Genomic DNA, 24,642 nt, shown 5'->3' on the forward strand with positions numbered 1-24,642 from the left:
GAGGAGAGTAGAGTAGAGTACTCCGTAGAGAAGATTTAGAGAGAGAACTGGGAGGCGGAGGAAGAAAGAGACACATGCAAAAGGACGTTGAAGAGGAGGTAGTAGAGTAGTAGTAGAGTTCTACTAAATCAGATAGTGGCATCAACCAAAAGTTTGCTATCAGCCATCAAACTAATTATTACTTTTGTCGCCTTCTCATTCGACCAGTCCAGACGACGGCGTTGGCCAGAAGAAGTTTAAGACCGAGTTAGTTAGTACGGTAAGTAAATAACGTGCAGTGATAAGTCCGCAGGGTAAGGGTTACGATACGAGATGCCCATGGTACTTGTCGCTACTTGCACTTCCCATCAAATGCCGTTTCGCTTAATTTACTCTGTAGACACATTTAGATCCATCTCACAGTGATAACTACCACTATTACGCTACATCAAGTTTTAGCTGGAAACTAACGCTTCGCTCGCTACCAAACCCATCTCATCACTGACTCCACTGGCAAGCTCCGTTAAGAGTCCAGACATGCCATCACCACCATATCTTTCCTTGACAAGCAACCGCTCGTCTGCCCATTTACCACACGGAGTACAGTGATCTTTGATAAAGGCTTTGCTTCATGTCGACAAAAAGGTAAATTGTCCCTCAGTATTACATTGTACCGTTGGTCCCTGTTGATCCGTAGCTGAGGCCTCGTCACTGACCGCCAAATACAGTTTCTGGCGTCGACGATCCGAGGATCCTGATGATCCCAGATGATCACCACGCGGCTTGAACCTTGTCTTGGTACTCGTAGTCCTTGACACACTGACCTCCCCGTTCATTGTAGTATGTATGTTCACCCATTTACTCTTTCTATCAAATCAGATCCAGTACAATATCTATGCACGTCTTTGCTTGATCCAATGCATGAAGCTGCATATCATACGGCGTACAACATACAGTGTACACTACAATAATAATATGATATTTTTACCTATAGAAGAATCAGCGGTGAGTACTAGACATAGCCATCCTGCCATCCTCACCTTTACCTACCTACCTACCTACCTACCTACCTACATTCTTACACCGGGTGGTGTAAGAGTACGCATGTACACTGCAGTACCGTGAAAGGAGATATTGTTTAGACGTCCTGTCATTGGTCGAATAACTCTTATCTCTCCGGCCCTTCCCCGGCCCGAGAAGGACGTCTTGGCGCACGACATCTTTCCCTTTTCTGCATAACCACATGCAGTTCCTTATCATCGTTTGTTGATTGGCTACCGTTTCCGCCTCAATCCCATGGTAGTGTTGCGGTACCTCGGTACAGGCATCTACAGTAGTCCTAGGCAGTCCTAGGCATTTCTTACTAGAGTATCTCCGTAGGCATCTTAGCGATCTTAGTACCGTAGCCGACTCCACCAACCCACTTTACTCACTTGCTCACTTGCTCACTTGTTTGGTTTCCTCTCGTTGCCCTGGTTGGTTCCCTCCAGGCCTCGTTTCCTCATCGCCAGGTTCGCTCGCTCGAGGAATCGTCTAGACTCTGGCAACTCCCGCTACTTGCTACAGTAGTCCGTCAGTTATGATAGCTTACTGCGTAATCTGTATCCTGCAAACATGTCAGTACGTCTGCGGCATCGGCATGAAATCATCCACTGTCTCGTCTATAACAGATTACAGCATTCAGGGTCTCGTACTCTGTACGCTTCGTAGGACTACCTACCTAGGTAGTATTACCGGACTCGTACAAAACCGGATTCCGGAGACCCGGAGACCGGAGAATCGGAGAATCTCTCCTCCTGACGTATTCGTACCAGTAATACCGTACTCGCGTGACACCAGGTCCAAGCTCCTCTCTCCTCGCTCTGAACCCTTGTTACGTCGTTGTCGTACCTGCGTAGTTTTTACCGCTCGGAGTCTTCTCGGACATCATCTCACTACACGATACCGTTGTAATCCCAGATCCTTGGTTCCTGGCCGACAAGCCTACCATGATCGTCAGGCAATCCGACGCTTGCGATTTTCCTGGCATCGACGGCGTCGATGCTCAAAAGGGGTGATTTGCGCCGGTTCTTCTACTAACATACTCCGTACGAGTACAGGCTTCTGGCTCCGCTCCAGGCCCTCGAGCCCAAGCACCAAGCACCAGGGGCACTGGCACCAGGGCGCCGATGAACCGTTGATCCGGGACATGGGTCCAGGGTCAGATTCAGATCCAAGTGTTTTTGAATTTCTTTTGTCAGTGCCTATTGTTACTTTTGTCAATGCCGACTTTTGTCAGTGTGCCCGGCCGGCCCGAGACAACAGTGTTTACAATGTCCAGAAGCAATATAGATGCTTCGGGCTCGGGCATTGCGGTTAGTAATTGTCAGGAATAAGGAGTACAGGAATAATTACTCCGTACTTTTCCAACAAGCTCTTTGCTCCGCGTCTGTCGCGTTTTGATTATCAATATTCAATGAGTTTTTGAATTTATTATGGTCAAACTACGGATTATCTATGGTATCATCTATGTATCTATGACGTCGATGCTAATAGCTGTCATCAAGGAAATATGCGAAAAGAAAAATGCTCGCAGACAGACATCTAACAAATCTAGAGGAGAATATCCATCTCTAAACGAAGAAATCAAGCAACAAATATGACAAAACAAAAGAGCAAAGGATCAAAAGAGCAAGAATCAAATCTAATCTACATGCAGGTCAATCCTCTTTATTATAATCCTCCTCCTTGTCCTCGTCTTTTCCAGGCCACAAGACCAGTCCAAGCCAGACGGCACGAATATGGCACACCCCGACAAAGAGCCACACGGCGACCTGAATCACCGTGAAGACGCTGGTGACCCAGAGCACGCCCTCACTATGTAACTGGCGGCCAATATTGATCGTGGCCAGGATGAATCCCGTATTGGGAAAAACCATGCTCCACCACGTGAGATGGAAGCTGAGCCGGGGCACACACACGAGGACGCTGACGAGGGAGGTGCAAAAGAACCAGAAGCTGAGCGCCCACAAGAAGATGCTCGCAAACACGGCCACCACGACCAGCACCTCGGCCGTCGGCACGGCCTTGACCTCGCCAATATAATGCTCTGGAAACCGCTGGAGCGCGCCATTCGCCATGCCGATGAGCGCAATGGCCGTAAACGACGGCGGGCCCACGGAGATGAACATGCCCGGGCGCGTGGCAGGCTCTGGCAAGCCCGCTGTCAACAGCCTGCCGAAATAATTCGCATACATGAGCATCGACACGAGAAAACCCAAGCCCTGGAACGTCGTGCCCGCGACAATAATCGGGATAGCGTGCTCTCGCGGCTGGCTGCTGGAAATGACCGACGCAATGGTCCCCGACAGCATGACGGGGAAAATGGGCAGGATCCACGACGGCGCAAACGACTGCAGCGTGATATGTGTCGCCGTGAACAGGTACCAGTACTGGAAGATCCCGACCAGCGCGGTGCACGCCACGTAGATCCAGAACAGCACGCGCTGCGCGACAATCAGCCAGGGCCCACATGCCGGGACCCCGTACAGTTGAATGTCGCTGATGATGGTCGCGATGGAGAGCCAGAAGCATCCAAAGAAGAGCGACTCGGTCGGGTGCTGGAATGATTGTTTCAGCGCTTTGGGAACCAGCCAGAACCGCAGGCACATGCCCCCGCTGATGCCGCAGAACAGGACCAAGTCGAAGATGAAGACGATCTTGCCTATCGTTTCTAGGCCCCGGAATTGATGCGGCGTTTGGCGCAGCAGTAGTGCGATTCCCCCGGCGCTCATGGTCGTCGTGTACCATGCCCATGTCATGTGTCGCATGCGTTCCAGTATCGAGACGTGTTGGTGCGAGCCTGCTGGGCCGTCCCTTTTACCCGCTGTCTCTTCTCCTCCTCCTCCGCCTTCTTCGGGATCATGTTTGTAGTCTCCGTCGGAGTATGGCTCCCCTCGACCTGATTCCAAGTCGTGGTGGCTTTGGTCCATGTTGACCATTCGCTGGTTCGATGCCGTAGACATGTCCCTCGTGCTCCTTTTCCTCCTCAAAGTTCCCGTGCTTGTCCGCCTGTCTGTCTATCTGTCCGTCTAGCTGTCTATCCGTCTGTCCGTCTATCCAATGTATGCGACGATCGTCTATGCGACTATGCACTATGCACTATGCGCGTTGACGTTGACGTTGACGTACGACGTATGTATCTCCAACAAAAAGCCAATCGCTTTCACAGAAGATATAAAGAAACCCTCGCCACCTCTCGTCTTCTCGTCTTCTCGTCTTCTCGTCTCATTCAAACCTTTTCCCAGGACATGTAGCACAAGCTCAAACTCAACAGACAAATTGACGATCGACAGTCGCATGCAATAATATAGAATAACGTTACAATGACGGAGAGTCCTTCGCCCCGGAAAGCCCGGAGAGTACGGAAGTATAATTCACACTACGCCTGCTTTTGTCGCGGAATTACCGTGTAGGGTAGAGTGCCTCGTTCCCCTGTTCCCCGGAAGGCAACAAGGCTAGGTACTCCGTACCGTGTAAAGTAAAGCAATGAGTACGGAGTATGAAGTCATCTTTTTTCTTACGTACAAGGTGATTTACTGTGCCGCGATCAGGGCCAACGGGCTGTAGGTTGCAATCTGCGGTTGCGGGTTGCGGGTTGCGGGTTGGCCGTTGTGCGTTGTGGGTTGCAACTTGCGGGATGTGGGTTTGCATGATGATGACATCATACCCATCATACTGTACCCATTACTGTCGTTGTCATTGCCCGACAGGCCAACATCCCTACACGGCGCATTGATACCACCGAGCACCGAGCACCGAGCATCCAGCATCCAGCAAGCCAGCACATGGGCTTCAGAGCGAGGGAGCATAAAGACGAAACGAGCGAATGAGCATAAATACAGAGTATAGAGTGTATCTTCATTAAGTTACAGAGTACAGAGTACGGATACCAACAAGCGAATGATAAGGCAAGGTATGTAATATGGAGTATGTAGTGATGCAGTGTACCTCAGTGATAGTCTAAACCATAAGTCCGATATATCCGACAGACGTTCCGCAGCAGCACCGCATGCGTCAAGTCGTACACAAGTACGGAGTAGCCGATAACGATTTGACAGGGGGAACGACCTAATATTTTTCCTCGAAAAAGATGAGAAAGTCTGGATAACGAAGCAGTAGCGCTGGAGAAGAGATAAATATATTCTGTGAACATATAAATAAATGAATAAAAAAAAAAGACTATAAGAAAAATGAGGGAGAAGAAAGGGAAGAGAAAAAGGGAAGAAAAATAAGAAAAATCAGTATCAGATTATACTTCTTGACCCGCGCTCATACTCGTGATTTATCCTCAAGTCCCGAGCCCCGAATCCCGAGCCCGACTGATCTGGCTATGGTATCCAAGGTACTTTGTATGATAATTATATCAAAGATGACATCGGAATAGATACAAAATGTGCAGATGCAATGTCTGTAGCAAAAGAAGATTCATGACCCCATCGTTCTAGTCGCTCTCTGGATCCGTTGTACACGGGGGATGAATTTTGACTTTTGAAGTTTTGAGAATCTGCAGAACGGCAGAGGATTGTTGTCTCGTGATACACGTATGTCTAAACTCATAGATTGTTCTGTTACGTTTTCCCGGTGTACGAAGTAGACTGTGCTCCTGGTATATATTTTCAACTTTCAGGGTTCCTCGAGTTTTTCGCAAGGGGCTTGCATGTGTTCGATGTTCGGTTGACTGAGCTGTCGTAATTCTAGCCAACCACCCTTCACCTCAAAGCAATCTCGTAGTTTCTTCCAAACGTCTGACGCTTCGGGGGTAGACGAATTGGTAGATCTGAAAGGTTTGCAGTGCCAATATCAAGACTAAAACGGGGATCTCGATGAAAGCGAACTTGCAAATATACCTATACCTCTAAAAGGTCACGAATATTCTCAATGACACTGTAAAAAAGCTTGACTAGGATGCTGGCGTGATTGGCCAACCTCCCAACCGCAGTCTCACAAGCTCCGCAAGGCAGGTCGACCCATCTTTTTCCACCACTGAATCGTCCATGTCCCGCCATATCCGAAAGAGATATTTGCCCGCATCACTTTGCTTCAGAATGAGGCAAATGGCCCTGTGAAATGCTAGCAGTTTCGGGTGCGGAGGATCCATGGTGCGTTTCGGGCAAAGTTGCAGTGTCCGAAATACAGGAAGAAGCTTAAATTTTAAAATTGGGTGCTCTGTCGAGTCAATCTTATAACGATGAGGCTGTTCAGTGGCTTCAAAGTATATCTCGAATTCGCCAAACCTTCTGTGATATTTATGAGCGAGCGTGAGCGCGTTGAGAGGACTATCGATTTTATGCCCTTTGACCAGCATCGCCGCCAGAGGTTCAAACATGCCTAGGATATTCAGCACAGTTTTCTTCGACTCATCCTAAGTCCAATGTCAGGAGAAATGGCTGAGGAATCTAGGATTTGGTTGGACATACAATCACGGATTCTGATTCTGATTCAGAGACGGAGTACAAATAATGAGGTACAATGTGAGCGACTTCCAATTCCTCAAGGTCGAGAGATCCTCTGGCATGCAATTCTCGCAAAAGGTTTCCATCGTCATCTCGACAGTTTTCCCCATCTTCTTCGCTACGTTTCTTGGCTTCATTGTAGTCAAACGTTAGGGAAATGCAACATCGATGATGATCGCGGATTAAGCATTCCTTTCTTAGCTTCGACACCCGTTCCGAGATATCGGCTGTAGACGAAGGTTGCATAGACGATATCTCTGCAGGGGTGGGTTGTGGAGTTTTCAGCGTAGAAGCTCGTACTAGAAAACCAAAGTCAATGGTGACCATCGACTCACGAGAAGAATTGAATCGACTTACAGGGTATAAAAAAACTGTCCATCAGAAATTCAGCAAAATTTTCAACCAGGTCTACAACATCCCTTTTTCTCATATCATCCCACAAAGGAAAATCACGGAAAAATAAGACAGCAGGAGAGATGCCTGACGTTATAACATCCAGCTTTTCGCCCGAAATGGCGCCATAGATGTGAAATAAAAACAATTTGAGAAACTTGTCTTTTGCTTGAACGTGCTTGAAGGTATCCTGGATTAAGACTGCGGGTTTGTAATTGTTCCGACATTTGCGCTCAAGACCATAACGCTGGAGCAACTCGTTTAGGAAATTTTCTGCTGTTTCACGAACCTGCGGCAGCAGTGCCACAGATTGAGCATATTCCATTTCAACAAGATCTTCCACAATAGGACCTCACAGCCAGGTGTTCGATGTAAGGATTTGAACAAGTTGTACGTAGATTTCTAGTTCGAAAAGAAACGTGGCCTGCTACCTAGTAGGCGATTTTCTGGGGTACCGGCGGGCTATATAAGTATTAATCCCAAAGCGGAGTGAAGGCATCATGTCGATCAAACTATTGAGGGAATGTCTAGATTCAAGAGAAGGTAGAGGGAATAGTAGAATAACATGTGTGAATCATCAAAAGTTAAGGCATTGTATCAAGGTAAGTTACGGGATTGTGACTAAAACCGCATGGTTTGCAGGGACCGGAATAACCGACGTGGGGGACGATCCGGAGTCAAGCGAAGCCCTCGGAACAGCGGGAACTATTCCCTGTTTCCCAACTCGGGCTAGGAATAGGATATACTAGACTAGACTTGATGCTGCTTTAGCAAGACAGATACCGTATCATTCAGTTTCTTGGCAAGTTGACATTCTCGTGAGATTGATTAGAGGAATATAAATATCATTACTTTTCAATTCGATGCCCGACTTATAAGTATAAGCAAACCCGGAAAACTATTAAACGCCTGTAGCGCTCTTTTCCTGTCCATTTTGCTCTTCTTCATTCATAACGTATTACCCATTGAAACAATAGACATGAGGAGGACAAAAGTAATCGGCAATCATCTGCCGGCGGCTTCTGCGCCCCAGACTGGACCCGATGCTAGACCAAGCCCGCCCAGAGCAAAGAGCGTCCATGCAACTGCGCCAGACTCTAGGTCGGTAGAAGTGTCCTCTGCACCAGTGCGAAGGAGGAGAGACGACGCTTCCTTCTCCGTGGCAGTGTACGCTTCGTCGTCCTCGGAAGAGGAGAGCAGATCGTCTTGTTCGGGAGCTGCGCTTTGGCTTTGACTCTGTTTACTGCGGCCCTGACGAGCTTTACCGCGGGTGCGTTGTGCGGGGCTGGACTGCGATCTGGTAGCCGAGGAGGAGGAAGCTTGTGCTTCTTCAGATTTATGGATACCCAGCTTTTCAGCGAGGTGGCCAACTTGTTGCCGCTCGTATTCGATAAAACGTCCGACTTGTTCGCGTTCCTTTTCAATCAAGTTGCCAAGCTGCTCGCGCTCCTTTTCAATGAAATTACCAACTCGTTCTCGTTCGGCTTCGACAGCTTCCGCCACATGTTCTCTCGCCCGTTCAACTTCGGCAAACACGCGCTTCCTGATTCTTGACATTCCGATACTGTCGAAGAGAGTCGGTAGAAGGTCAAGACCACGAACAGCTGCCCAGACGGTCAATGTGACTCCACTAAGGAGGACGTCCCATCCCATCACACTGACGGCAGGATGATCATTCAGTCCGCGGATAATGTTGCCAGCGGTTGACTTGCTGTGATCGAATTTTGATTCATTTGGGGCAGGATGTCCTTGCAAGCGGGCTTGCGCTGCGTCAAAGAGGTAGTACACGCTGTGCCGATGGGAAGGGTTGCTTCCAGAATTGTTGTCGATGATGGCCGACACTGTAGCCTTGGCGTGGAGAAGAAACGAAATCGCAGAGATGAAGCCAAAAACACGCAGATAAGCGCGGTGAGACTCGTGTAAGGATGCATGTGTTGTGCCCCATTTCTCAGGCGCGAACGCGTGGATTAGTGGCGGAAGGTAGGCCAGGATCAAGGGAATGAAAAGGACAGTCTTGAAAGACGGAGTGTTCGGAGCATAGTAGAGGAGAAAAATTGATACGTAGGATATTGCGAGCGGAACAAGGTGTAAGGCTGGGTGCGCAGTCCAGAGAGGAGACTTTTCTGGCGTCAGTCTGCGGACCCGGTCACGGAGGCGGTCCCATCGAGTGTGCACGGCGTTTTCTACCCTGGCTGCCCCAGTTACAAGCTCATTTCTCAGTTCGCTAGATTTGGTCTTGGACCTGGTGCGTTTATGCGAACGGGCCTGAGATTTTGTTTTGGAAGAGCTGGGAGAGAAGAGGTGGTGGTGATGTGCGTGTTCTCCTTCAGGATCGAGGGGAACCGAGGTCAGTAATATTGCAATGTTGAAGAGATTTTGGGCAAACGAGAGTCCGACGAATTGGCTGAGAAGGATGAATGCCCAGAGATGTGGAAGTCGGCGTCGTTGGCCTTGAAGTGTTTGGTCAGCTTGATCTATCACATATAGGATTCATGAAAAGTAATAAAGGCTAAGTACGATCAAAGAAGTTGCGTAAATAGCGTAAACAAGGATAATAGCATAAGAAAACGAGAAATATGCTTGATACTCACCTTCAATGGCTACAAAGACACCCCACGCTGCTGCTCCAAGAAACGCCTGCTGCGTCCACCAGAACCTCCGACTCGTCTCAGTCGTCAACTCCCAAAATTCAGTGATGAGGTCCGTTTCTCTCCACCATCTTCCCAATTGGAGGTCCACTGCCTTTTCCTCTTCGCCTGCAAAGAAAACGCCTGCTTCTCCCCACAGATGCCTTGGCACGACTTCACCCCGCTGCAAAGCCCATACACGGTACGACAACAAGAACGCACCAAACACGTAGTAGCCTGTGACAACCAGACTGAGAGCCGCCAGTGCTGCAAAGATAGCTACATGCTTGCGACGATGGGACTGTCTGCTACGCGTTGCTTGCGAGGGAGGTAAGGCGCGAGAGGCGCGGTAGAGTGTGCGGACCACCAAGACAGTGACGTGTGCGGCAACGAGCCCGTACGCCGTCAAGAATGCGAGAGGACGAGCATTGGAATTGGACAGGTCTGGTTCAATTGGAGCCATGGTCAACTTTTTTTGTAACGGCACTTGGCTTCTGACAGGGTGGAGTTGACGCGTGACAAAGTCGCGTTAATGAAGAAAGAAGGAAGGAAGAGAAAGGAAGAAGCGGTCTGGCTCTGATTGTTTGGTAACAACACGACCAAACGGTGCAGAGAAGCGATGGCGCGAGACTGAAGAGTGAATATGATCCGACGACCGGCAACTCCGACTGTGAATATGCAGGGCTGTTTTTGAAACGTGGGTGAGAATAAATCTGTAGGGGCAAAGGAGGATTCTCCGAGTCAATGGGAGAGATCTTCGGTGCAGTTGAGAATCTGGCTGAACTGCAAATGTATCACATCTTTCGATCGTCCCTGAGGCGCGCCCTTGCAGCGGATGTAGCTTGAGCTCCCCGTCGGTGGGGTCTGCCTGGAAGAGTTTCTATCCGTTGAGAGATCTCGACGGAGATCAAAAACCAATTGCGGCGTTAAGTAAACAATCTATGAACAAGTAGATTGTTTATGTCCAGGCGACTTGATGAAAGAAAGAGCATTGTACCGTAGCTAGAGTATAGAGGGGAGGAGACAGTCACGATGACATAGCCTGGTGTGTATATAGCAGAGTTAAACACTAGCGACACATCTATATTAATTCCACGATCAACATCCTCCCTCGCAGACCACGACATGAGACATGGCAACGAGGAATGCAGCGACAAGGGGCAAAATGAGTGATGTTGACCTTCATATTGAGATGGTGAGTCTATCCATGTTCGAGGATCTGCTCATCTCACATGCTTAGTTTCCTACATAGGACATCTTTTTATCTTCACCTGCAAATCAATTCAGTACACAGAACCAGCAGCACTCGAGACACCATCCCATCCCCAGATGACCCACCAGCACCACCAGCCCTTTGTTGCTCCAGCTGTTCTTCCGCCCTTCTGCCGTCTCCACTAAACTAACTCCCGCCATCTGCCAGACGCAAACCTCCGACTCTCCGACGACCTTTATCACTGTACGTCTCACTAACCCCCGTCAAAACGGTTAAGGCCAATTTTGCCGCAGCCTGCGTACGTAAGAACCGCAAAGGCCATCATTTGCATCTTGGGAGCGAGCCAAACCAAATAGACGCCCTTTATCGTCACCAACAACAAAGGATCAAGGATCCTTTAACCTTTTGCTTGGGACCATTCTCCCTCCGCCGACGTGCCATCGGTTTTTCTGGGAGAAAATGTATCATCTAGTCAAAGGATTATATAGATATGCAACTAGCAAAGAAGGTACGCTTTTTAGGTCTTGCGTCATCCCTCTGAAACCCGCGCGAAACCAAGTCCTGACAGAAAGGTATAAAACGCCAGAATATTCGGTGATTCTCCTGGGTCTTGACAATGCCGGAAAGACTACTCTGCTCGAACAAATAAAGGCGCACTTTTTAGAATCTCAGACGGAACCGCGACTCAAGACCGTCCCGACCGTTGGCCAAAATGTCGCAACCGTATCATTACCCGACATGTATCTCAAAATCTGGGACGTCGGGGGCCAGCACTCGCTCCGCAATCTATGGCAGTCGTACTATTCGTCTTGCCATGCGATAGTCTTTGTCATTGATAGCAGCGACGTGGGCGATGCGGACATCAACAAGCTCCGGAGTGAGCAAGGTATTGAAGCAGGACGGCTGGCCGAATGCAAGCTCGTGCTCGAGAGCGTATTACAAAATGAGGATGCGGAAGGTGTGCCGGTGCTTGTGCTGGCGAATAAGCAGGACCGCGAAGACTGCGTCGAAGTTGTCAAGATCAAAGAAGGCCTGGTACGGAAAGTGTTTGAAGGAGAAAAGGGCGTGAGTGTCAGGGATAGTCGCGTGCTGCCCATGAGTGCGCTGAATGGTGTCGGGGTGCGAGAAGCAGTTGAGTGGATCTGTTCAAGAGTCAAGTGGAACAAGGAGTCGAGGCCGCCAGTGATGCGATAGAGTTGTGGTTTGACTCAGAGCGGGGCTTTGGAAACCACCTGCTCTTCCTTTTTCTTTTTCTTTTGTCTTTCCTACCGGCATTTCATTTGTCTCTATTCCCGGTGTCGGCTTCATTCAGCTTTATAATCATGTTAAGATACCCCAGGTATAAATTCCATTTCTTCTTCTTCCTTATGATCATCGGGTCACTTGCATAGCATACATTTCCTTTTCCGCCCACACAACTCACACAATACCAATAACAACAGAAAATTTATTTCATTACAGAACTCAAACAAAACCGCTACCATACTCATAATATACATTTGGGGGGCGGAGGCACACACTACATATTCATCCAAACCCATCTCCTCACAGCCGACCACTCAGCCTATCCTCCACCAACTTCATCACGGGCTTCAAATTCCCCTTCTGGACCCTCTCCCACAACGACCCCTTACCCGACTTCCTGCCCAGCTCATCTTCCCGCCTGAACCATTCTTCCGCGCTCTTGATCCTGCTCGGGAAAATCTCATCGAGCAACGCATAGTCTCTCTGAATCACACCCACATTCCCGCCCGAGTATTTCCACATGTTCCAGAACCCCGTGAAATTGTCCTTGATCGACATTGTCGCCGCGTCCTCTGGGTCCGCATTATACCCTGTCCCGCGCGACGCTGATCCCGCCATGGGCCCACTGTCCCAGTACTCCTCCAGGCTGACATCAACATACCGCGCCGGATGGCCCGTCACTTTCTCAAACGCCCGCGCTAGGTCCGCATAGCGGATATGTTCAATAGCCACCTCGAGATCCATCCCGTGTGCTCGCTCGGGGTGGTCAAACAGCCACCGCACGTAGTAGCCGCAGTCGTCGAGCGCGACGTGCGGGACTGCGCCGTCGCCAAGAGGGACGCGCCATGTTACGATTGCGCTGTTGCCGTCGTCGTCTCCTTCTTCGATACTCGGCGTCATGGGCGTGTTGGCTCCAATGGTCATTTCAATATATGGTCCTGTCGTAAACGCCGCGACTCCCATGGTTCCCGCGCTGTTCGTGGAGCCGCTGCTACTCAACGTATTCGTATTCATCTTACCGTTATTGTCGTTATTGTTATTTTTGTTATTGTTGCCGTTCTTATTGTCGTTATTGTCTTTGTTGCTGCTGTTCTGCGCAAGGATAAACTCCGCCACGCGTCCTTTGCCATCATAATGTCCCGCCCGAAACAGGGGATTATATCCCGACTTTTTATACGCATAGTCCAAATTGGCGTACACATAAAACACAACGCCTGCCTCAATGGCAAGCTCGTAGCACCGAATTGCCCAGAAAATCTCGGCTTTCTCGCCGCAATTGAACCCGTCAATGTTGACAAACGCGCCGTCGCAGCCGTGGTAGGCGCGCCGCAGGTCGTGCTCGTTGGCAAATGTGCCTTCTACCAGTTCTACGTTTCCGAGAGACGCGAGATATTTGGCCCGCGCAGAGGCCACGTCCCGCGTGAGCACGCGGCAGGAGTATTTCTTGTCTTGCACAAGAGCTTGGATGATGGGCATGCCTTGGGCGCCGGTGCCCCCGATGACGAGGATTTTGGAAGCTTGCATTGCAGAAGAATGTGGGTTTGCAGTTTTTGTCTTTGTTTTTTTTATATTTGATTTATTTTTTTTTTATGACCTTGGGTCTTATCAAAGAGACTATGCCGTAGACAATGGGACATGATGCTTAATGACAATATATTTAAAAGCACAAATGTCTTAGTATGTCCGAATCAATACCCATTGACGCAGCGACAAGATTAGTGATGGGAGTCTAGAGTCTTTGATCTCTGATTACTTTGCCTCCGACTGTTTAGTCTTATGTTTTCCCCCGAAAATGTTGTATTATCTCGGACGCCAAGGCCGAAGTTTGTTGCATCGGGAGCCAGGACCTTCAAGATGGATTACTTGTGAAATCCGACCCAATGGTAAATTGAATTAGCTAGCTGCTATACATCGGAAAGATCATATTCTCCTGAATGCTGCTCAGCCAAACCCATTCCGTTGCACGGTCTCACCACATAGTTGTTTTGTTCGTAATGTGCATTGGTCAAAATGCTGCTATACTGAAGCGTCTAATACGGACCAAATCACTAATCTCTACTCCAACTGTCCGATATTTGACCATGCGTTGTTCGTTTATTGATGTGCTGTTACACGTTAGATCATCCAATAACCCCGAGCCCTTCATCCTCGGAGTAATCTTCTAAAATAAACCCCCCTCATCTTCCCAAATCTGACAATAAGTCCCAAGTAGCTAGTCAGGTGCATCCGTATGGAAAACCGGGGTTGATTATTCAACTGTTTACGGCCGTTAATAACCGCGGGTCCGCAACTCTGTGCATTGTGGACGCGGGTAGGAAAGAGTCCAAGGTAAGCTATTAATACTTGCCGTAGTTATACTTCGTAGTTCAAGGCACCTACCTACGAGTAGCTCGTCTCGCTTGTCGAATAAGTAACCTTAATTAATGTGCGTTGGTGCTTACTGGGGATGTAGCTGGGATTAGGTTCGGCGTGCGGGCCGGCGGGCCTGCTCACGGAGATGTTTTGTCACTAGACTCGCGACGGACGGTTGTGACTTGTCGGTCCCGTCGGAGTCGGAGAGTTGACTGAACAAAATATCATCAGGCCATACATTTCTTTGCCACTGAGCATAAACGAAGGCCACAGGGTCCTGGTTCAAAAATAAAAATAAAAAAAATAAAAAAAGAAAAGAGAAAAAGAAAAGAAAATTTACAGGCATTTACACATTTTAATGTCGGATTTTTAAAACAAGAGACCGAAGAAAAAAGAATACCATTCTATTCCAAATAAAAACCAACATTTTGAGATTGGAGACGGGCCTGGATTCGATATAAATCCAAGCATTGATTATTCCTAGCTACATTCTCGTCACCCTGAACTAATGGTCAAGTTGGTCAATAAAGGTAGTAAGCTAAGTAATTATCCAACAGGGAGTAACTATAAACTTGCTAATTCCAAACAATAGCAGATTGGTAAACAGTAATAGGGAGAAAGGCACACATTAAATCATCAATCATTATTAAAATTGCTGGAAAGAGATGCAATGGGGAAACGCAGTCAAATCTCTACTCCTTTCCAAGGAGTACCAGATAGTGGTCGACAATACTAGTTATTTGATCCACATAGCCTTTGAACGTGATTCCAAACGTCTTCTCCGTATGGCTAGGATCAAACCGGATCGGATTGGTCGACGTAGACTTGCCATCAACCTTCAAGATGCCCTCCGATACTTGCTTCGGGTAGTACCTTTTGACAATATCAAAAGCTGCGGCCCAAGTAGTGCCTTCAATCGCTTGCGAGGTAGCAAGGTAGCACTGATTTCCAGGGATGCGAGGATTCAGGCTTTCGACCAAGAGCGTAGCCACATCATCGAGATGCACCGATGCCGATGGTACCGAATAAGGAGCTGGACTTCCCAACAACTGACCGACTGCAAAGCCATTTGTGCCCTTTGTGATTTGTTTAGCATCAGTTACAGTTTCGTCTCGTCCGAGCACGTAGCTGGGACAAATGTTGACCACGTCAAATTCCGGCTGCTTTTCTTTGACAAAAGCCTCCGTCGCTTGCAGCGCAAATGCTTTCGAAGCTATATATGCGGCCATGCCATTTTCGTATCCACCTTGTGGCTCAGGTGCGCGGTCCGCCTCTGCAAATGAAGAGAGGATCAGTACATATCCTCCAGACTGACCAGACGATCAATGATCACGATTTCACCGCTGACCATTATGGATGACATTGGTGGAGAGTTAAAGCATTCGGATATAAGAGTGGATGATACGTACCGGTATAGGTTTTTGGATCAGGTCCAAACATCGCTTGAGGAGGGACAAGTGCAACGATTGAAGACACAATCACGACTCTTTTGATGCCCTTGGCGGCCGGCTTGACTGCCGATTCGAGAATTCCAACGGTTCCCTTGATAGCTGGAATAATAACTTCATTTTCAAAATCCGTAAAGTTTGGCGAGGCTAAAGGAGAAGCTATGTGTAAGATATATTTGACGCCTTGGACAGCCTCGTCGTATGCTCCTTTAGCTGTAATGTCTGGAACAATCACGGGTTCGAGACGGTCAACGTAGTTGGAGATGGAGGGCAAAGATTTGATTCTCTCAAACCCAGCTTGGTTGCGGACTGCACAACGGACACGGAAACCTTTTTGTAGCACAAACACCAAGGTTCGAAACCCTATCATGCCCGTGCCGCCGGTAAGCTATTCGACAGTAGAATATCAGTTTAGAGATCAATGCCAATAACTCTTAAAGGGTGGGATCAATTAACTAAGAGCTGGGTTGGAAGAACGTACCAGAACAAGATCACCTGCCATTTTTGCTGTAAAATGTCACCGATAGCGTTATTTGAAGATATTCACAACTTTTCCGCTTTTCCTTTGAGCTTCGGTGGGGATATTCATGTCGTTTTATATGCCGTGGTCATGAATATTTTAGAAAATGTCGCCATTTGTCAGCCCCGTGGTTTCACAGACCGATTACTGAAAGCATAGGTGCATAATTATTCCATTACTGATCAGACCGAACTAAGGAGTTAAGCCTCACAAAAGGTGGAAATGGAAGATGGAACAAGAGTTTCGGTCGTTGCTGATGACATCCCCGCAATGCTTTGCAACATTAATTTGTAATGGTATGATGCTTTGGGCAACGAGTCTTGTATGTGCTGCTTATCGTTTCTAAGCTAACCTTTATGAAAAGAGGTGATGCTACCATGGGAAAGGAGGGCCATTTGTTCGACCGTTAGTGTTTACAGAACCGGACTATACGCACTTTGTAACAGTGGCCGACGACTCCCTCACACTTGAACTGACTGGACATTTCGGTTAGCATGGCTAGAAGAACGTTCCCTTTTATCCTGTGTCTGGTCAATAATTGCTGTCAACCTGTACTCGGCTGCCGACCATTTCCAGAAAAATGGCGGGCGGTGGACAAAGTTCTTGTATTACACAGCAAGACCGTCGGAGCAGCAAGCTGTGCTGTACTGAAAGTACTCGGTATATATTGTCGACTCATAAAAGGGAAGCTACTACTCAGTAGGTATGCATAACCCCGGACAGAGAGTTAAGCTCTGTGGGGAAAAGAAAGAAACGTAAGCAGAGTGGAGACCAGAGGTGATTCTGGCACTGCACTGAGATACTGGCGGTATCTGTTGTGCTCTTGAACTGGAGACTCCTCCCCGCGATAAGTTATGAGCGATGGCGTAAGAAGGGAATGTGGCAGGACACAGGGTATTTGCAGCCGCATTGAGATAAGCAGCAGCCACAATGTGGATAGCGAAAACTCTTTTTTTCCCGGGCCAAGAATAGGTAGTTTATGTTGAGGGGCAGGGGAAAATAAGGGACGGAAAAGTGCACTTCCGGCGGGATCACGCTGGGAAGGCCTCACCGGCTCCCCGCCGAAACCCTACCTACTTTCCCCAAATATTACAAGTGTTCAGAGCTTTACGAAATTTGCTCTGTGGGAGAGATGCGGAACTTACGTGTACGTACCCATCGAACGTGCCTGCCGATCATGAGATTATGCGTCCAGCCACTAGCTGTTCCCGCCCAGAAGGCAACGGCGTCCCAGATGAAACATCAATAGCGACAGCAATTTGACGATCTTATCTTGATGGAGCAAGAGACCTGAAAATCAGATGTTTGTTTTCAGCACCAGTAGTTTGGTAGATGGCAGACGTTGTGTACGTTTGCCGCATTTTCTCCACGCCTATGGTTCAAGCCAGGGAACAAACTCATCCTAATGAGACCCTCCAATCTCGGATCGGCCAAACGACGACGTGCGGTGACGTACGGTATAGCAACATATGTGCGAGAACGTCGTTGGTTGGGTTTTTGAAGGGGAGCATGAAGGGATAAGAAAATAGGAACGGTGCCTGCAATATTAGCTTCCCGAGGTAGCCGCTTCGGTAGGATAATGGTGGGGAAGCACACGATTTTCGACCCATCAGATACTCTGGTAACTTACGGTCGACTCTGAGCAGCATTGAGCTGGAGAAAATTTCCTTGCGGAGCAATGTTGCGGGGTCAGAAGAGACAAACTCATCAATTATGAGTTTTGAACCAAAATCTCCAATAAAGTATATCTGCACTAGTCTCGCTGTAAAGAAATACCACGTACTTGTCATGTCAATGACATTATATTCCGCTTCTTGTGTGGTGGTGATGGTTCAGAAACGCACATGAACAATGATGACCAGAATTGGGATTCTAATTTGTGCTCCGGACACTGGCAAGGAAGATTTGGGAAGGGGCGGAGAGACGGATGTGGAAAGAAGGACTCGCCTCGCTTGAACGACCAAAGTTCTGGAGAACGACGTCCCCAAACGACGACCCCAACCCAAAGGACCTTGCGTGACTCTTAGCTACTATGAGCTGGCACAGCTCTGGACCGAAATGCTGCTTTCAGCGGTCTTATTTGACTTTCACTCCATCACTATTTTCTTGAGTGACGCGCGACGTCAAGGGCTCACCCTTGAGGGAACGACTAAGCTGCATGCAGAATTGGTTTTGATGGATTTGACACGTGCAAAATTCTTGGGCGGTAAAAGAGGAATGCTTTTTTCTTTTCCCACCACGCAGTCACTAGTTGGGAAAGGTGGATTGAAACGATTACATGCAGAGTTATGGGAATCAGATCCCTGCTCAACGATGAGACTGGATGAAAGTGATGGACACGCCTTCTTTCCCTACCTCCAAAACGAGTTACGATTTGATCAAATCCGGTTGCTTCGCCCAGGCTGCCGAGGCGCGGTCTTTGACACTATTGAATTGCAAACAGTTCCCTTCCCTCAAGGGTAGCCCCCGCCCGATGACCCGCACCACTCGTTGCTTAGTTCTGAATATTTATCCTCTTTCTTTCTTTCTTTCTTTTTTTTTTTTTTTGCGCGTCTTTAACAATAGTCTTTTTCTGTTGGGGCGACTCCCGAAAAGAGCCGGAATTGGAACAGGGACATTTAGAGATTTAATAGTTTCGATTGTAACTTTTTCCGTCTTACCTCGCACACTCTTTCTCCACAAGATCGGACTGCATCTCGACGCGAAAAAGTTACATGACTGCCTATTTTGCACATCGATGATGATAAACACAGCAGGGAGTGGGGACCCTCCATGTCGAGAACACGCCATGTGAGCTATCGCTTCGACGCGAGCCAAAGCGTACTCGTACAGAGGGCCAAGGGGAGAAGCCGAATGGAGTTGCTCATTCACAAGCACGAGTGAGACATGCGGCCTCTAGCATTGAAATGTACAATTAACAATTTCTGTGCGCTAGGTGGTGGTGGTGGAAGTGTGTTTTGATCAATTACATCTGCATCGCCCCCTGTCGCTCCACGCTCCGTACATATCATTCTCCTTCTATCATGAGAGATGCACTTCAGGGAGTTGTGAAAAGGTCGCTTGTCGCGGGGGAGTGTCGAAAAAGGTACAGTACGGGCACAAGTGCCCGCGTCGGTTGAGGGTTGACATGATGAAACACTGACAACAAGGGCTATGACGATCAAGTCGTGTCAAAAATGGTACACAGGCCTCTCGGACAAGGTCATCGCCATGAGAGAGTCTCACCAGCGGATAAAAGGTTCAAAGAAGTGTTTCATTGAGTTGAAATAGGGCGACTGTGGTAAAAGGAGAGATCTACATACGTTTTGTCCTCCGAAAGTCCCCCTGTCGGGCCAAAAGTATCAGTACCGAGAGAGTACGAGGCTGTGTGGCAGAGACAAATTCAGTTCATGGGTCCCAGGTGGGCCGGATCGTGCCGTTTAGCCACTCTTCTTTCTGCATGAAAGCATAGAGTGCACGCCTATGCGGAGCTGTACAGGAATCGTACCCGGTACCCGCAGTAAGCTAGTATTAGCTCACAATATCCCGTCATATACAAAGTTAGGGGGAGAATACCCAGCGTCAGAGGGATTTGCTACCTAAGAGTACAGTTCTCGTCCCTCTTGTCTTCGGTTGGTGGAAGAGAGGAGCGCAAGAACCTTGGATGATCCGCATCAAGCGCATGTAAGGCATCCCCGGGCGCGGGATGTAGGACAGCATATTCGCAATGAAAGCAGAACACACCAAGCACTCCATTTTCTTTTCTTCTTGAATTTTGGGCAGCTGAAAGTATGTATTGCCTTTAATTGCGAGGGAAAAGAACCCTAAAAAGAAGCAGCATATCGCAATGCATCTGAGCAATAATGAATAGTGAAGCCACCTGACATGTCTCCCGGAGTACACCTAGACCACCGTTGAGGGAGACCCCTTGGTTAGTTTGTGTGTTGGCAGTACAATTGTCTGGTGTTCAGAGTCACTCGGTGAATATAGCTTGTTCGCGTCGTGTTCGGGAAGGGGGAAAGAGCGAGAGGAACGAACGACATGCGCGCCTTCCTTTCTTGAGGACGTGCCTGGTCGCGCGGTCGACCAGACCCCTGCCATACTAATCCTAGTTCGCTCATCCCTCGCACCCTGCCAGACCCGCAAAAGGGTTCGTCCATGCCGCATGTTAATTGGTTCAGGAGGGGGCGAAATCGCCCACGTCGTGCCAAAAAGGGTCTTTTCTGCTCCCCTGGATGATATGAGAGTGCCAAAAGTCGTCCTCTGGCACCCTTTTGTCTTCGCGCCCCTTCTCATACCCCCCACAGGTGGCCCCAAAGAGTCCCAAGCAAAAGAATTTTGTCCTTCACCATCTTCTGCCTGCCCTTTTCACTACGATTCCGTAGCCTTTTTTCTCTCTCACACTGCTGTCCACAGCTTGATTCGATGCTGGCGAGTTCTACAACGCCATTTCGCGCTGCTGCTAGCCCGCGGGTATTGTGCGGGTGCTGTGTCTACCAAGCCTTCTGCTGGTGTGCATAGCACAACTGCGGCCGGCATCGTCCCTCTCTACTCCACTCCACCCGAACTCCTCTCGACAACCTTCCCCCGTCTTCGCCCAGCACCTCATCACTACTCCCACCCACTCCTCCCTAAACTCTTCTTCCCTTCTTCCTCCTCACCTCCCTCCCGGGATCTTCAGCACATCTGGCCAGCGTTGTCGTCTCGCGCGTAAGCCCTCTCGACATTCAGTCGTCCATCCGTTTCATTTCTGCCTTTGTTTTTTGCCGTTCCATTCTCCTTTCGCGCGTCAATATCTTGCCTTTCCCAACGCCATCTTTCGCCCTAAATCTCCAAACTCTCCAGCCATCTGACGCTCGTGTCGCCATCAGCTGGCACCGACAAGTATTCTGCATCTGCAACCTCATTTGCATCATTGTTTCTGTTGCATCTTTCGTTCAAACCGCCGGCGAGACCGGGAATTCTATGCACCAGTCGTCCTTGAGTGCGTAGGTTGAAGTCATTGCTTCCTTGAGCCTCCGATACCACTGCGGCCCTTTCACTTCAACGCCTCCAAACTTTTCGAACCCTTTTCTTTTCTACCTCGACTGTCATCATTATCATCAGACGCTGGCGTTCTCCTTCGCTTGTCCCACCGGACACCCTTTATTCCTTTAGTAATTCTTGCCTGGATCTTTGCTTTCGTTTCCATCCACGGCTTGTGAATATTTACGGCATCTTCAGCAACATACGCATTTTAATCCCGGGAGGTCCAGCAGATATTTGCTCATGAAAGGGGTACGTTCTGGCGTTTGGCCCCCAGCGAGGAGACAGTTTATGAAGAGACTCACACTTGGGGGATCGGTTTGCATGAGTGAGCAAGTCGTGACTACTATACTGTGTGGCTTCTTCCGTGCAAGATCAGCCGCTCTGTCTACGTCTTCAGAGTTTTCATTGGACATTTGAAACTTGATGCTAATAAGATTCGTTGCCATGTAGATTTCCTTCACTCGTCGGAGTTTTTGTTGACCTCGGTTTGACAACTGATATTGTATTGCGCTTTGTCCGTCGCATTCGACCAGCATTTCGTAGCGATTGTCTTTCAGAATCATCATGGCAGCTCTTGTTCAAACACTACCCCAGCAAACTACTTCAGTCACCATGCTCCAGACCAGGCCCACATCGGCATCTGGGGCCTTCCAGACAAATTCTTCACAAACTACAGGATCTCGATCAGCTTCAGGCTCTCGAGGAACATACAATGGATCGGCTGGGAGTGGACCGGCTGGACCATATCGAGCATCGCTCTCTCCCGTTGCGCCCTACGCCTTTACTAGCACTCCAAATTTATCTAGCACAGCCTCATGGCAGAATAAGTCTACCCCTCATCTTCGACCCGAACACCGGACCTTGTCGGCTCCGGTAAATCCAAACGGTCAGCTGTCCTCGTCTAGCTCTTCTTCTGGATCAAGCAGAAATGCCGGTTCTTCGACGAGCGCTACGTCGTTCTCTTCAGACTCTTCTTTGGGTCAGAAACGTATGGCCAAAGACGACACGTCGGTTCCGTCTGGTCAGAAGTCAACGGGTAAACAATTCTTGGACGTCAATATTTCAAGTCCTTCGTTGGAAGTGCCCTCGGTCAGCCAAACTGCAAAACCCTCTCCTGACCGTTATCGCCGAAACCATCGTCGAGCGGAGACCAATGTACCCATCTCATCTTACTCGCAGCAGCAGCAGGGAGGAACCTTGCCTTCGGGTTCCGGCATGACTTATGTCGGTCATTTGTACAATCATGCCGCCCAACCTAGCGGCTCCCCTGTTCTCCAATCTCATGCCTCGTTTCAAAATGCCCCTTCGATTGCTGGTATGCCAAACTTTGTCGCAAACTACACACCACAGCCACGAATGGCCAGTGCTGACGACATGCTCTTGTATCGCCGGCCCACGCTCGAGCATGCTAAGCAGTACAGTCGACGGAGCATCAGTAGCTTCAGCAGTGGAGATTTAGCCACCCTTTCTAGCGACATTCGAACAGCCTCAAGGCCACTCAAATCTAGAGACAGCAGAAGTATGGGCCCTCCATCTCCTGGACAGCGAGAACTTCGAGCCGCGCAGGCTAAGAGCCCGCGCGGCGGCTCGCATAGTAGAAATGGAAGCTCCGAGAGCGTACAATCGCACCGGAGCGAAACTCGTCCTTCATCCGTAAAAAGAGACGCTAGTCTTGCAGCCTCTGCCTCTAAGCAGGACCCGAAGCATATCAATATTCCGGCTCGCGGGACCTCGGAGGGAAAACGTCCAAATCAGCCGTCTTCGCTCTCGAAGCCTACTTCCATGGGGACAAATGCTTCCACAAAACAGCCTCTGTCCTCTGGCAGCAATTCCAAGGCAGCGGCTCCCGAATCAAGCTCAACTGGTGTGACAAACACACCCGTGGCCGATAGCAAGGCCGTTTCACCACAGCATGCTTCTCCTGAAAGGGACGGTAAGAAGGGTGTCAAGTCACGTCTGAGGCGGGCCTTTTCCTTTGGGAGCGCTGCAGAGCTTCGGCGTGCCTCTGCGGAGAACAACATCTATGCTGCTGCTCAGACAAATCAGCAGAATCGCCCTTTTCTTTCTGAGCATGAAGCAGAGCAGGCTCGGAAGCAAGAGGCGGCCGGAATCGGTGAGGGGATCTATTCTGGTCAAGGAAACATTTTTACCGGCTCGACAGATAATCTCTCCATTTCGTCGACGGCGTCCTCTGCTTCAGTAATGATTCGGAAGATGGGCAAAGGGATGAAAAGGTCTACGCGCTCCTTGGCTGGGCTATTCCGGCCTAAATCGGTGATTGGCGTTCCATCGGCCGACTCTGCCATGCCAGCAGCAAGCGTGGGCGAAGTTTCCATGGTCACAGTTGAAGCGGAACGAGAAAAGGTCAATGTAAACGCGAAGGCGAATGAACAGATGCGAGGCGGCACCGGCTTTCCGAAGCTTGAGCGCAATTCGCTGGATGCTGTCCGCCGTAGCATAGACCTTCCTCGTGATGGCGAAGGTAGTACAAATGAACTTGGCCGGAAACGGATGAGCATTGCAGGTGGTGATAAGGAAAGGGCCGAGGTTTTGGCGGCAGTAAAGAAGGGAATCTTGAAGCGTACGAAACCTGCTGGTTGACCCTGACGAACTTGATGTTTTGCTAACCCTCGGACAGGGACCGGAACCGATTCTGGCAGCTCTTCTCCAACGGCGAAGACTTATGATGGAAAAGCCCTTGAATTGAATCTTCCCAACATTCCACAGGCCAATGGCACCCCGGGATCAACGGCGCCCAGCACTCCCGCCGATGATCAGCCACCACGTTCTGCTCATCGTCGCACCGAGTCTGTTGGATTTGAGGGCGATGACTATTTTACCGCCCTTGCCAATTTCTCTATGAATGGAGCCAAGAGCGCGCCCGTTACCCCGCAGAGCATGTCTCGAAACATTTCTTTCAGCCCACGAATCCAGTTTCATGACACCTGGCCTAGCGGAGAATATGACCGCAGGGGCGACATTGCGACTTGCAATCGTTTGACGCCTATGCTAGCTCAACAAATTAAGGAGGAACTCAACACCTTCAAAATGGTAGGTGCAATACCTGTTCTAGAAGTAGATTGTTTCAAACTGTTACTGACCTCTATGTAGGAGATGGAAGTTCACGAGCAGTCCAAAGTCTACACACACTTCTTTTAAATTCGCCGCAGCGCGACAGTTTATTATTTTTGTTTCGGCGTATGAGGCGAAGCCGGAATTCTTAGCTCCCGGTTGACGATTGGCACAATAATTCGGATCTACCTTGACGACACATGCAGTACAGTGGGATGGTGTTCTTATTTTTTTCTTGTGCTTTTCTCTTTCCCATAGGCCCTCCTCTCTCACACATGATTGATTTTTTTTT

The 24,642-nt window shown here is 49.1% G+C and overlaps 8 protein-coding genes across 8 annotated transcripts; 3 read left to right on the top strand and 5 right to left on the bottom strand.

Moving 5' to 3' along the window:
• Nucleotides 1-608: 608 nt before the first annotated feature.
• Nucleotides 609-2,329, bottom strand: L228DRAFT_236974 (hypothetical protein; the record flags this gene model as incomplete). The annotated part of the gene is made up of 8 exons (XM_018330885.1): nucleotides 609-846; nucleotides 934-941; nucleotides 1,054-1,210; nucleotides 1,429-1,532; nucleotides 1,571-1,585; nucleotides 1,714-1,869; nucleotides 2,064-2,222; nucleotides 2,291-2,329. The coding sequence occupies 8 exons, from the start codon at nucleotides 2,327-2,329 to the stop codon at nucleotides 609-611; spliced, it is 876 nt and encodes a 291-aa protein (XP_018189555.1).
• Nucleotides 2,330-2,699: 370 nt separating this feature from the next.
• Nucleotides 2,700-3,806, bottom strand: L228DRAFT_198165 (C4-dicarboxylate transporter/malic acid transport protein; the record flags this gene model as incomplete). Its single annotated transcript, XM_018329618.1, has 1 exon — nucleotides 2,700-3,806. A coding segment is annotated over one exon (1,107 nt), but the record flags the coding sequence as incomplete, so codon positions are not given.
• Nucleotides 3,807-7,871: 4,065 nt separating this feature from the next.
• L228DRAFT_266370 (hypothetical protein) lies at nucleotides 7,872-9,956 on the bottom strand (the record flags this gene model as incomplete). The annotated part of the gene is made up of 2 exons (XM_018334850.1): nucleotides 7,872-9,316; nucleotides 9,458-9,956. The coding sequence occupies 2 exons, from the start codon at nucleotides 9,954-9,956 to the stop codon at nucleotides 7,872-7,874; spliced, it is 1,944 nt and encodes a 647-aa protein (XP_018189557.1).
• Nucleotides 9,957-11,165: 1,209 nt separating this feature from the next.
• L228DRAFT_208920 (P-loop containing nucleoside triphosphate hydrolase protein) lies at nucleotides 11,166-11,900 on the top strand (the record flags this gene model as incomplete). Its single annotated transcript, XM_018329784.1, has 2 exons — nucleotides 11,166-11,214; nucleotides 11,293-11,900. 2 exons carry the CDS (start codon nucleotides 11,166-11,168, stop codon nucleotides 11,898-11,900), a joined length of 657 nt encoding a protein of 218 aa, XP_018189558.1.
• Nucleotides 11,901-12,120: 220 nt separating this feature from the next.
• On the bottom strand, nucleotides 12,121-13,650 carry L228DRAFT_255334 (NmrA family protein; the record flags this gene model as incomplete). Its single annotated transcript, XM_018333881.1, has 2 exons — nucleotides 12,121-13,468; nucleotides 13,647-13,650. 2 exons carry the CDS (start codon nucleotides 13,648-13,650, stop codon nucleotides 12,252-12,254), a joined length of 1,221 nt encoding a protein of 406 aa, XP_018189559.1. The 3' UTR covers nucleotides 12,121-12,251.
• Nucleotides 13,651-14,995: 1,345 nt separating this feature from the next.
• Nucleotides 14,996-16,253, bottom strand: L228DRAFT_236980 (NAD(P)-binding protein; the record flags this gene model as incomplete). The annotated part of the gene is made up of 3 exons (XM_018330886.1): nucleotides 14,996-15,576; nucleotides 15,713-16,139; nucleotides 16,233-16,253. The coding sequence occupies 3 exons, from the start codon at nucleotides 16,251-16,253 to the stop codon at nucleotides 14,996-14,998; spliced, it is 1,029 nt and encodes a 342-aa protein (XP_018189560.1).
• Nucleotides 16,254-18,465: 2,212 nt separating this feature from the next.
• On the top strand, nucleotides 18,466-19,187 carry L228DRAFT_86597 (hypothetical protein). Its single transcript, XM_018336925.1, has one exon. It carries the CDS (start codon nucleotides 18,595-18,597, stop codon nucleotides 19,063-19,065), a length of 471 nt encoding a protein of 156 aa, XP_018189561.1. The 5' UTR covers nucleotides 18,466-18,594; the 3' UTR covers nucleotides 19,066-19,187.
• A 2,655-nt stretch (nucleotides 19,188-21,842) lies between these two features.
• On the top strand, nucleotides 21,843-24,437 carry L228DRAFT_208782 (hypothetical protein; the record flags this gene model as incomplete). The annotated part of the gene is made up of 3 exons (XM_018329773.1): nucleotides 21,843-23,859; nucleotides 23,917-24,329; nucleotides 24,390-24,437. The coding sequence occupies 3 exons, from the start codon at nucleotides 21,843-21,845 to the stop codon at nucleotides 24,435-24,437; spliced, it is 2,478 nt and encodes an 825-aa protein (XP_018189562.1).
• Nucleotides 24,438-24,642: the final 205 nt, after the last annotated feature.

The sequence above is a fragment of the Xylona heveae genome (genome assembly GCF_001619985.1).
Source record: "Xylona heveae TC161 unplaced genomic scaffold L228scaffold_3, whole genome shotgun sequence".
Classification (NCBI taxonomy): domain Eukaryota; kingdom Fungi; phylum Ascomycota; class Xylonomycetes; order Xylonales; family Xylonaceae; genus Xylona; species Xylona heveae.

What these genes read in the sequence shown, in the direction of transcription:
- L228DRAFT_86597 (XM_018336925.1), top strand. Translation starts at nt 18,595, where the DNA reads ATGAAAGTGATGGACACGCCTTCTTTCCCTACCTCCAAAACGAGTTAC.